Genomic DNA, 12,673 nt, shown 5'->3' with positions numbered 1-12,673 from the left:
TTCAAAGGATACAAGTACAGTGGGGTTCTTTTAAACATTCAGTTTAGTTCAGACCATTTTTCTTTTCTACGAACAGAACCATTAACTGCCTGTTAAATATTAGGCTATACATATTTAAACAATTCTATTTCACAACTTTACATCAATATGACCAGAATTGCAGGATTCTAAAACTTTTACTCATTTTATTATCAGGAAGAATCAGAGCCTTCAACTTCTAAGCCTTCTTCAACAAGCACACCTGGTATGTAGTACAAATCTGTAAAGTGCATATTGTATCTTTTCAAAATCCCCTTTAAGTGTTAATGCTGATGATTTATTAAAAACTGTTTTATTATGGTATCAGAATTCATAATCCTGACTGTTTTATCATGAAAGTGAAATAACATAACTATCTTAGTATGGTCAATAGTTGAAAATAAATCTTGAATTTTTTCTGTTGGTAATTTGTCTAAAGGTCAGGTTGTCCCCATTCATGGTTAGTCTTAGCTTATTTTCTCTTATGTTACTGTCCATAAATTCACTGATAGCCTTAATATAAAGAACACATGCTCTTTGAACACAGTGGAGGTGAACAAAGTCATGTGGGTTTTTTTAAATGAGTTTGCTCTCTGTTATTTACCATACACAGCTAAATGTAAAATTTCACATGATATGTACAGCTACAACTTTCAAAACCTCATGAATTCTGCCCTTGAATGGTTTCTCTGTGCTGTTCAGTAGTAGGCAGTACAAGCATCTCATGCATTGAAGAGAGAAGGTGAAATACAACAAACGAACTTGCCCTAGAAGTCCCGGCTCAGTGCTGGAGACCTAATGAGTTTAATGTTTGGGCATAAGAGGCAGAAGGCAACTGGCAGGGAACAGAAAAGAAGGTTACCAAGCAAATTGCCTGACAACAATGACAGGGCACAGGTTGGACTAAGAGTTCAATGGGGGAAAAATAGACTGTCTTGGTCAGACCTAGACTATTGGAGGTTATATTACTGTACCATGACACAGTGTATTTGTTCTCCTTTGTAAACTTATATTAATATAAGTGTATACCGCTAATATCTCTGTAGCATGACTACTCCTCTACAACAGGAGTTACTGGACTTTTATTTGTTGCAGTTAAACACTGATAGTAGATTCTTGGCTGTTCACTGCCAGGGACTTATGCAGTCATTTTTAACAGCTGGATAGAAATGCATTTCATTGCCCATGATCATGCACCCTTATTTGTCTCTAGATTGTTGTAGGTGAATCAAGGTAGTGAGCCAAAATTTCTTGATGAGACTTTCTAATGGAACTGAAAACACACTCCACTGGATGGAGCACAGAACTTGAGTATATATGAGTCTAGCTTTCAACATTAATATGATAAAAAGAGGTGATTGTTGAAGCAACACTTGAAGGTCCCAGCTAAGATGAGGGAGGGGCCTCTTGCACAAAGACAAAGTAAAATAGTGCTTGTCCTAAAAAGTTTAATCTAAAGAGATAAGACAAAAAGTGTGATAGGGAACAGAAACACAGAGAAGTGAAATGACATCACACAGCCCATCAGTGGAAGAACCAGGGATAGAAATCATCTCTCCTGAATCCATTCCATCTAATGCCCTGTCTACTGGGCCATGTTAATTTGACTTGCACTTATTTAGGTTTCACTTCATTTCATATCAAAGACAAAACAATACACTATTATCAATGTTAGAGATTAAGGGAAATGTATATACCTTTTAGTAAAATAGGCAGTGCAAAATGCTTTTTCACTGATGCAAAATACTCTAGCCCTAGGGAACCATGCCATCCTTTCTCCTGTTCTTTTTAACTAATTATAAGCAGCTTCTGAATGGCACATCCTCAGCTCAAAAAAGAGAACTTTGCTAACTTGAAAAATCTAATATCCTATGGTCACAGATATCCCAAAATTTTAAAATCATTCATATCAGAAGAAATGAAATAGTTAAACTATGGATTTTAAGCTCTTTGTGGCAGGGACCATCTTTCTGTGTGTTTCTACAGCACCTAACTCAGTAGGCCCTTATTTGTGATTAGGAAAGACAGATGCTACCTGCAATACAAGTAGTGTAACTAATTAAAAAAAAATACTAGTTTTCCAGGTGGTGATAAATGTTTGACGATGGCAGGATGGTAAAAGTAAAGTATATGAAGCCCAGAGCCACCTGAAGTTACTTCATATGCATTGTGAAAAATCTCAGAGGGTCAGCTGTGTTAGTCTGTATCTGCAAAAACAACGATGAGTGCTCTGGCACTTTAGGGTATGTCTATACTACTGAACAAAGTCAAATTAAGATATGCAACTTTGGCTACATAAATTGCCTAGCTGAAGTCGAAGTAGTTTAATTCGGCTTTTGGCGCTGTCTACATTTTAGGAAGTTGAAGGAAGAACATTCTTCCTTTGACTTCCCTTACTCCTCAGTAAAGCACGGTTATCAGCATCAACCGGCGTTCCCCTCTCACTTCGAATTAGCTGTCTTAACTAGATTGCTAATTCAAACCCTAGAAGAGGAACAGTGGCAACTTTGATCTTCCTCTGTAGTGTAGACGTACCCTTAGGGTGTGTCTACACTACATGACTCCATCGACTGAGCCATGTAGATTAGGGCTGTAGACACAGTAAAATGAAGTGGCGATTTAAATAATCGCTGCCTCATTTAAACTTAAATGGCTGCCATGCTGTGCCGATCAGCTGTTTGTCAGCACAGCGCGGTAGTCTGGACACTCCACGGTTGACATCAAACCCCTTTGTCAACCGCCCCATTATTACTCGTGTGATGAGGTTTACCAGGGCGGTCGACAAAGGGCTTTGTTGTCAACCACGGAGCGTCCAGACTACCATGCTGTGCCGACAAACAGCTGATTGGCCCAGCACGGCAGCCATTTAAATTTAAATGAAGCAGTGATTATTTAAATCGCCGCTTCATTTTGCTATGTCTACAGCCCTAATCTACATGGCTCCGTTGACGGAGTCATGTAGTGTAGACACTCCCTTAGAGACTAATAAATCTGTTAGTCTGTGAAGTGCCACAGGACGCCTTGTTTTTTTCATATGCATTATTAGAGTGATGAATGAATATGAAAGCTAGTTATATCTAATAAATGTATTTATATCTCTAAAGAACTAACAAGGAAGCCTTGGGAAAGAACCAACACAGTGAATGGAAGCAAGTCACCTGTTATCTCCAGGTACATTGCTTTTTATACCAGTACTTATCTTTTTCAGATGTGCAGCATTGTCATTATTCATTGTGCCTAAAAATCTTTGGAATAAAAATAATATACCGTCCAACTATGAGTAAGAATTTTGATACTGGGTTTTGAGGAGGATTGATGAACAAATACAGAACAAAGTAAAATCTTTTTAACAAATACCAAAGTACAGCTCTGCTGATTGTGATATAACTTTGGTTATGGAAACATTTCATTTTCCATTCAAGATGCATGTCCCTCACTTCGTAAACATGAATTTGTCATCTCACTAAAGGAAGGTAAGAAATTTCATTCATGCACTCAACAGCAAATTAATCTGCCTAGTATCTTAGTCCCTCTGTATTATGATGGTATGATAATATACATACCCAACTAGATATTTAGGTCAAAGCTTGTTGATCTCAGCCAAATCTGATTCTCATGATAATCCTAAGCAATGCTCCCATAAAAATCCTAAAACAAATACCTTAGGCCATAAAGTAAAAAATAAAGAATTATTCAGTTTATGATACTGTATATCCTTCATACAAGTGCTTAGGAACTTTGAGAAACTTCTTATAGTTAGTCTAAGGATAATGTTTTCCCCGGAGAAATACATTGTGAGGATCTAAATAACAAACACAGATGCTGTAGCTGAATGCCACATTGCTGTCACTAGCAAAATATTGTTGTCCTGATAGATCTTATCCTTTAAAATAAAAGCAGCAACAAGCATAATCAGCCTGTTAGCATCTTTTTTTTCTAATTTCTACGAACTAGGCAGGCTTTAATAGTTGACTTCTATATTCCTACTATAGGACCATTGCTTTGTTGTCACTTCTAATGCAAACTATCTGAAGTTAAGTGCTGTGCTGCCATATGATGCCACACTAACCGAGCCTGGTCATATGGCTCTCTTATTTGCCTTCATCTCCCAAATCAGGCAGTATGTGCTGCAACAGAAACCTCTTTTTCACCAGGTCTGTCCAGCCTGGCAAGCGAGGGGGATTTTAATCACTAGATGCTTTTGGCATCAGGAGTTCTGTTTTGGAATTCAGAAGGCTTTCTGTCAGATTTTTCTGTCTGAAGTTTTAAGCAATGGGTTTCTGGGACACATGCTTTCATAGCCAATGACAAATTTCCATTTCTTGAGCAATCAGAAGGAAAGGGGAAACATTCATAAAATGAATTAATTTCTACATCAGATGATCCTGGACTATTTGCTCATGTCCATTACAGGTGTGTGCGCTAACTCTACGCATCGGTGCCAGAAGTTTTTTCTCAGAGGTGTCTATAGGGGACCAGCTCTGGAGCTCTCTGGAGTGGCATGCATGGCTCTGGAGTGGTGTATGGGGCACTGCTGGCGGCCCCCCTCTACCCCACACCCTCAGTTCCTCCTCAGTGGCAGTGCTAAAATGTCTCTCTGCCTCAAGTGCTTGTTACTAGGTGGGATTTTTTTCTTCTGCCTCAAGCTGTTTGTGTTAGCTATAGATAGATAGGTACAGGCAGTTCCCGGGTTACGTCAGTCCGACTTAAGTCGGACCCCTAATTACGAACGGGGGAGCGCAGTTAGTGCGGGGTGCCTCCCCCACTGTCGCCGCTCCGGCAGCGCAGGGGGTGCTTCCCCCCAGCAGACCAGGGAGACGCGGAGCTAGCGCCCCCCTCCCCCAGCAGACCAGGGAGACACAGAGCGGATTTTCTCGCTGTGGAGGACGCAGGCGGCGGGACTGCCGAGATGCGCTGCGGTCCTGCCGCCCGTGTCCTCCGCGCCCCCCCAGCAGACCAGGCTTTTCTCGCCGCGGAGGACGTGGGCAGCGGGACCGCGGCACGTCTCGGCGATTCCGCCGCCCGCATCCTCCATGGCGAGAAAAGCTGCTCCGCGTCTCCCTGGTCTGCTGGGGGGGGGGGGGGCGCAGCTAGTGCGCCCCCCGCCCCCCCCAGCAGACCAGGCTTTTCTCGCCGACGCCTGGGGTAGAGCAGCTGGGGGGCTGCCGGGTTGGTCCCACAGCGCCGAGGTGCGGCGCTACTGGACCAACCCAGCAGCACCTCAGCTGCTCTGCCCCAGGCGTCCCCATGTCTTGCTCTTGCTCTTGGGGACGCCTGGGGTAGAGCAGCTGGGGTGCTGCCGGGTTGGTCCCCGCAGCGCCAATGTGCAGTGCTGCAAGGTCCTACCCGGCAGTGCCCCAGCTACTCTGTCCCAGGCGTCCAGATTCAGCCGCTGTTGAAACTGATTAGCAGCTGATTCTAGGAAGCCCGGGCAGAGCAGCTCTGCCTCGGGCTTCCTGGAGTCAGCCGCTGGTCAGGTTCAGCAGCGGATGACTTGGGAACACCTGGGGCAGAGCAGCTGGGGTGCTGCCGCGTTGGTCCAGTAGCGCCGAGGAGCGGTGCTGCGGGACCAACCCGGCAGCACCCCTGCTGCTCTGCCCCAGGCGTCCCCAAGAGCAGCTGAGGTGCTGCCAGGTTTGTCCCGCCGCGTCAAGGGTTGGCGCTACCAGACCAACCCAGCAGCACTCCAGCTGCTCTGCCCAGGCGTGTCCGATTCAGCCGCTGCTGGTCAGTTTCAACAGTGGCTGAATCTGGACGCCAGTTCCGACTTATATACAAATTCAACTTAAGAACAAACCTACGGTCCCTATCTTGTACGAAACCCGGGGACTGCCTGTAGTTCCCTGATGGGACTTTGCCCAAGTATAAGACATGTCTCGGGCTTTAAGCTTTGTGATCGCAGAGGAGAGCCTATGCCAGTAAGAGACTCTTGTCAGAGCTTCTTGAAGTGTTTGGGAGAAGGCCATATCAGAGATAAGTGTAACATTTGCAAGAGCTTCGAGCGGGACATAAGACTAATACTGCTGCTCATGGGCTCAGCTCTTGTCTGTGAGAAGCCAAAATCAGATTAGGCACTGAGTGCAGCAGAGACTGTGTGGAGTGTGCCTCTGGCACCAACTTCCTGATGCTAGTCCCAATTTCCGTTACTAAGAAGCGCCCGGGAAAAGGGCATTCCCCAACCTCTTGTGTGACAAGGAAGATGCTGCAGGGGGCCATAGACTCCAAAGGGGAATGAGTTTCTGGAGTCCAGTCATGCATGATTGTCGCTGGCCAAACCTTCAATAGATCTGCCCCGCGTAGTAGTAAAGGTCCCTAGCTCCTAGAAGTCATCTACCCTGGAGGCCTTCCAAGCAGCGAAAGACATCATGTCTTTACCTGTGCCCCTGACACCCTGCTCAGAAGGAGTTGTCTCCAAGGGGAAGCCAGCACTGGGGCCTGCATTACAGTCCCTATCAATGTGGGATTGCTCCCCAACATTGAAAATATTGACATCAAAGCTTTGATCTCCAGGGATGTGCTTTTGACATGGCAACAGGGACATGGCATACCAGTCTCTGGTGTGGTGCCAGTCTCTGGATAATAGATGCCACTCCCTAGACCACATGTTCCCGGTGCAGCCCATGATGTAGCCAATCCCCAGCACCAAGGAGATCATCAGAACCATGGGACTGACCAGATTCATTGAATTGTGTGTTTCTGTTTGCCAGCCTGCTCCTTTCACTGGACACTCTATCAGTTGCAGGGCTCTAGGCCACAGTTGCTGGATACCCTTGGTTAATAAGCTGAGCTCCACCAACAGTTCCTGAGCAGCTGTACCCAAGACTCGCAGCCCCAGTACTGGTCCTGTGCAATGAGCATCATGGCAGCTGACAGGAAGAGGTCTCAAAGACCTTGTTAGCACCATGATGGTCCCCAAGGCATCATTCACCCTGTTCAAAGAAAGAGGCATTGAGTTCCTTGACTCAGTCACTCTCAGCGGAACATGGAACAGCTCAAGACCAATGGCCAACCCCATAGCAGTTCTGGATCACATACAGGTTGCCACAAGCACCTGGAATCCTCATGCAATGCTTGGTCTCGGGTGGTGGAGAGGAGGTGGTCTGCTCTCTCCCAGGTCCAGATGTGGAGTCCAAGCAAGGTGCCTACCTCTTTGTGGTCCACCCCATCGGTACCTCAGATGATGCCCCAGCACACCAGGAGTTGCTAAAAAGGATAGAAGCAAACCTGGGCTTGCAAACGAAGCAGTTGGCAGAACCCTCTGATGGCCTGTTTGACATTTTGGCTGCAGTGGTCTTCTCCAGGAGAAGACACTTTCTACATACGAGGGACTGGAAAAGCTTGTAAAAGCCCTGTAGCAAATCTCATCTTCCCTGCCACCCACTTATAAGCGGGCAAAAAGAAAGTACTGTTTTCCCACCCTGGGATTTGAATATTTATATTCCCATCCAGTCTCTAACTCTCTTGTAGTCTCCACAGTCAGAGAGAGAGGGACGGGGTCATCCAGACACAACTCCCAAAAATAAGGACGGCAAGAAAGAGATTTATTTACTCACCAGTCTCAAACTGTAGGTGGCTAACCACTTGGTCTTCTTCAGGCAATATGACTTAGGCTTCTAAACATTAGTCTTTGAATTTGCAAATTCTTTACCCAAGAAGTCCAGGCCCGAATTCTTGGCTATCCTTGACAAGGGAAAAATAGTGACAAGGGCCTCCTTCCAGGCCACGTCAGATTTGGCTGAGTTGGCTGTGAGATCCAAGGCTATGGCAGTGGCGATTAATTAGCCATCAGGGCTGATGTTCTCCAGGCTGGCTACGGAAGCTCAGCTGTTGCTCCAGAACCTCTGCTTTGATACCCTGGCTCTGTTTACAGAACTGATTGATACTAAATTACATGGGCTGAAGGACTCCAGGTCCCTTTGGTCTCTTGGCCTCTACATGCTGGGTCCTGCTACATGCTGGGTCCATGCTAGAAGGAGGTTCAAGCCACAGCAGACTCCTAGATCAGCCAGCCAGGCAAGTCTGAAGTCCTATTATAAGAAGGGCAAGGGTTGCAAAGACTAACAGAGACATCTGTTGGATTCTGCCTCCCAATGAGTTCATCCTGCTTCCCCTGGGAAACAAGTAGGCATTTTGAAGGTATACTCAGGGTCAGTGCTCCAGTCTACAAACTGGATCCTTCCTTCCCTTTGTTTTCCAGCTGCCTTTCTCTTTTCTTCAGTACTTGGGCCATCATGCAAGGCTCAAAATATGGTCCCTTCAGCTGTGTCTGGCAACAGTTCTTCCCCGTCCAGGGATCACCTGGAAAAGGTGGTCGTGATCCCGTGGAGCATCCTTACCTCCCTGAAGTCGTGGACTGACCCAAAGTGTGTGCTGGAGGGAGTGCCGTTTGCAGATACGCAACCCATGATGATTGATCTCTCTGCTCTCGGATGCCTTGGACTTTGGCTGGGGAGGTACATCTTGGGACCTTGCAAACCCAGGAAACTTGGTCTCCAGAGAAGTGTGCGCTATATATAAATACCAAAACTCTGGGCTACCCACCTAGCTTTGGGGGTTTTCCTCCTTCAGTTGTCCAGTCAAGTGGTGCAGGTCTTAATGGAAACATAGCCTTAATGTTCTATATGAACAGACAAAGGGGAGTGCACTCGTTGGCTCTTTGCCAGGAAGCCATGTGTTTGTGGGACTGTGATATCCAACACAAGATCCACCATGAGAAGAAGTCTTACAAGAGGATGGATTTACTGGTATTGGGAATAGAACCATTGATTCTGACAGTATCAGCATCCCCAAGGATCCTTTTCACTATGGGGAAGTTCACTACTCCAGCACTGGTGCTGAGTATGGAAAAATTGCCCTTAACTCCTAGGAGTTTGGGAAAGGCGCCAGAGTCCCAGAACATGTTTGCACTGGGAAACCTAACTGCTTCACACCTATCCAGACCCTACACTGATTAGGGAGAGTATATCTCCCCAATAGACATACCATACTTGGATCTTCATTCAGCTCCTGCTCTGGTGGTCCAGATACTTTTGCCTATGGAACCTGTCTCTGGTGGACAGCCCTAGGGCAAACCACCAGCTCCAGACCTGGGGATGCTGGTGTTGGTGCCTGGCAGCTCACAGGGCAAAAGCTGTCTCTGAGTTCTCATCTTCAGATGAATCGGATGAGAATCAGGATCTATGCTATCTCTTATCACCACTATGACTACTACAGAAGCTGTCTGCTTTGGAACTATCCTTGGCTGTAGCTGCCTCAGACCTATTGGTTTTCCACATCCTGGAATCCTTCAAAACACCCTACAGCTCTGTCATGCTGGCCATATTGGCAACTTTAGCTATAATACCCATCATCGGAACCTATATGTTCAACAAAGGAAACCTATGTAGTTTTCCTATCCCACATGCCTTCCAGCAGATGCTCAGAACCAGTGACAGAGGAAGAACCTCTTAGCCTGGTTCTGATACTATTGACAGAGCAGGTTTCCGTCCTCCTCCCCAGATGTGGCACTGTCTTTCAGCATCCCTTTCACTACCACCCCACTCTGATGAATTCTGCTAGTTTCAGGAAGAGTGCAAGGGAGCTTCACATCCAGCAGAGGAGATAAGGATACCCAGTCCCAGGTCCTGGACATCCTTCATTCATCAGCACTAATAGAGTAGAGTACCCATCTCTGACTATATTTGAGTTGATCAGGATAGTTTGGCACATGTAGGCTGGATGTAGATGTACTCACAAAAGGGATGAAAAGTGGCATTATGTGCTGCGAGGGGGTCTGAACTTTTGTTCTCTTACACCTCTCTCAAATGTCTTAAGAACATCAATCGCTACATCAGTTGCGTAGCTTAAGTCGAAAGAGCTTATTTTGACTTTTATCACTGTCTACACACAAGAAGCCCGAGAGAGAGCATTCTTCCTCCGACTTCTCTTTTATACCTTGTAAAATGAGGGTTACAGGAGTCAGAGTAAGAAGTCTTCCAGCTCGACATTATTTTGATATTGTTGAAATAACCGCTTGTAGTGTAGACAGTGAACACTTTAGAGTTACTAAGCAAGGAAACTCAACAGGGAGGTTAGTATTGTTAGAAAATGTGAAAAATAAATAAAATAATTTAAATTTAGATTTTTAAATTATTTAAGTATCCTTTCATTTAGTGTTCAAGTTTTAATTGGTATAGTCATTAAACTGTAATACAACTCATTTTCTAAAACTGCATATAACTTAGGTCTAAGTTATATGTTTTTCCCCCCTTCATAGACGGGAGTCTCCATGGAAAAGTCTGATTGTTTCTGAAAACAGATCCTATGATTCATTAAACAGGTATCATCCTGTTAGGTTTTGAAACTTCTTTTTAAATAACCAACTTGAGCAGTACAAGGCTGAGCTTTTTCTACATGAATTGGTAATCACCACAAATACAAATGATATAAATCTCCTCCTAGTAACTTATTACTTTCCTTCAGTTATAGTTGTATCCATCTTCAGAATCCTTACAGATAGGAAATTCCAGTGGAAAGAATTGTGTAAGGTAGTTTATCTGCCATCAATTCAAAATGAGGTGCTTAAAATATGTAGCATGCTGCTTGGGTATTATAGAATTTCTTTTCATCCCCAATTGCAGAATCCCAATGTTTTCACATGGGATTTAAAATAACTCAATATCTAATCAGTAGTGACCAAAAACTAGTCCTATAGTAAAATAGATCTCATTGTAAAGTTGCTGCCATCAACTTTTAATTTCACGTATGTAAAATATCTTACTTATACAGTAATTAAACATGCAGGTTACAATGTATGTCTTGGTGGCAGCTTCTGAAGGGCATCCATATTGAAGTGTATTGGCCTAAGAAGCTATAGTTTTTCATAGCAGTAAGACTGACACATAAAATCATCGAGCTGCTTAACTTCCTGAGAACGTATTTCACCCCAGAATGTATTTCACAGCTATTACCCCCAACTAAAATAATAGGTGGTGGTCATCATACGGTAAAACTTATCTGCTCACTGAACAAATTTTGCCTAACATAAATGTCTGAAAAAACCTTATTTAAAGAAAGGGCATGTTAAATGCATAAACTGATTATTCAACATATTAACATGTTTCTGTTGCAAATACAATTGCAGGATTTTAATTGAGTAATATTAGGTATATTTTAGACCCTTGGGAGGGTGAACCTATACATCTGTCATCTAAAGCAACTAATTTAGTAGTTTTTAAAATGCCAGTGTTCAAAGGTTTAAATTGTTTTTAAAGAAAGTGCCCTAGGCAAGTACTTTAACTTTTATTAAAATATTTCTGGACAAAATAGTGCTGGGGTTAAATGCTTTTCACTCAAAGTATAGTACAATCTAGAAAATTACTGATACATTTCTTAACTTCTTTTAAAATTGTTTTTTGCTTATGTCTTTTTCATGAAAGCAAACACTGTGGTGACTACCATTTCTTTTGTATGAAAAGTTCCCCCATTAGCTAATTATCTTTGGTGGTGGTGTTTTGCATGTTAGCATGAGTCAAATCTTTATCTTGCATGATTAAATCAAGTTCTGGCTCATAGTCTTAGTAGGTAATGCTATGAATCACTATATGGGAGAGCTCAGTAGCCATCTCGGGACGTGACAATTGAGGTATTTTGGAGTCTGTGTTTTCATAGATGGTAGTTTCTCTTGGCAGCATCACAAGCCACTATAAGTGCAGGTATAAGTGTCTGGTATCAGATAAGGTTGCCAGATGGTTGAAACAAAAATACCGAACGCCCCCCCCCCCCCCTCAAAAAAACACAGGGGAATAAATTCTGTTGAAGGGGAAAAAGGGGGGAGGGGAAGACCAAAGTTATTGAACAAAAAAAAAAAAAGGACTCCAAGACTTATTAAGCAAAAAATAAAATAAAATAAAACAGCATGCCCCTTTAAGAGTGAGCGCAGGGATAGGAACAGGGGAGCGGTTGAGCACTAAGACCCAGGGCAGTCATTGCTTCCCCTTGGTCTTTCTGCTGGCAGCCATTTTGGGTCGGCAGCCTTGCGGAACCAGGTAAGCATGGGGTCGGGGGGCTAGGAGTGTCAGGGGGGAGGCCGGGCACTGAGTGTTTGTACGGTTTCCAGGTGCCCGGAATTTTCGCCTCCTGGCCAGGGGAAAAAAATCAGAAAATACTGTACATCTTAAGTGTCCGGTATTTTCTAAATTTTTTACTGGACAGGAGGTGAAAATACCGGACTGCCCGGGTGAATACTGGACACCTAGCAACGCTAGTATCAGATACTGTAAATGGAAACCGTAGAATTGACTGAGATTTTTTAAGAATGTCACATTCCAACGGGAAATTAATAGTTGGTGGGGTTGATTGAACAAAATACCGTTATTGCAAGAGACCATGGCATCTGTGAAGGAAATGTACAGGCAGTCCCCGGGTTACATGGATCCGACTTACATTGGATCCCTACTTACAAACGGGGTGAGGCAACCCCACACTAGCTGCTTCCCCCCAGCAGACCAGGGAGACGCGGAGCGGCTTTTCTCAGCAGACACCTCAGCTTGAGAATAAAGGACTGAGGGAAGTGAAGTGTGGGAGAATAAAACTGAGCTGGAGAAATGTTTGGCTAGAGTTTCCCCTACAATATGTACCAGTTCCGACTTACATACAAATTCAACTTAAGAACAAA

General features: G+C 44.2%; 1 protein-coding gene across 12 annotated transcripts in view; it reads left to right on the top strand.

Annotated features, from left to right (window-relative positions):
* Positions 1-12,673, top strand: part of ENAH (ENAH actin regulator) — a 200,430-nt gene that overhangs the window by 167,180 nt on the left and 20,577 nt on the right. For 9 of the 12 annotated variants that reach the window (XR_016349264.1, XM_089777469.1, XM_006118028.5 and 6 more), the window contains 3 exons: positions 196-244; positions 3,123-3,189; positions 10,274-10,336. Coding sequence is in view for 11 of the 12 variants with exons in the window: in XM_089777469.1 (XP_089633595.1) it covers positions 196-244; positions 3,123-3,189; positions 10,274-10,336 (179 nt within the window). In the remaining variant the exon portion in view is untranslated. The remainder of the gene's footprint in view (positions 1-195; positions 245-3,122; positions 3,190-10,273; positions 10,337-12,673) is intronic. The other 3 variants (XM_089777464.1, XM_089777468.1, XM_089777466.1) reach the window with 1 other exon arrangement.

Source organism: Pelodiscus sinensis, chromosome 3 (genome assembly GCF_052426305.1).
Source record: "Pelodiscus sinensis isolate ZL-2025 chromosome 3, ASM5242630v1, whole genome shotgun sequence".
Taxonomy (NCBI): domain Eukaryota; kingdom Metazoa; phylum Chordata; order Testudines; family Trionychidae; genus Pelodiscus; species Pelodiscus sinensis.
This window is presented reverse-complemented; position numbering and strand designations above follow the sequence as displayed.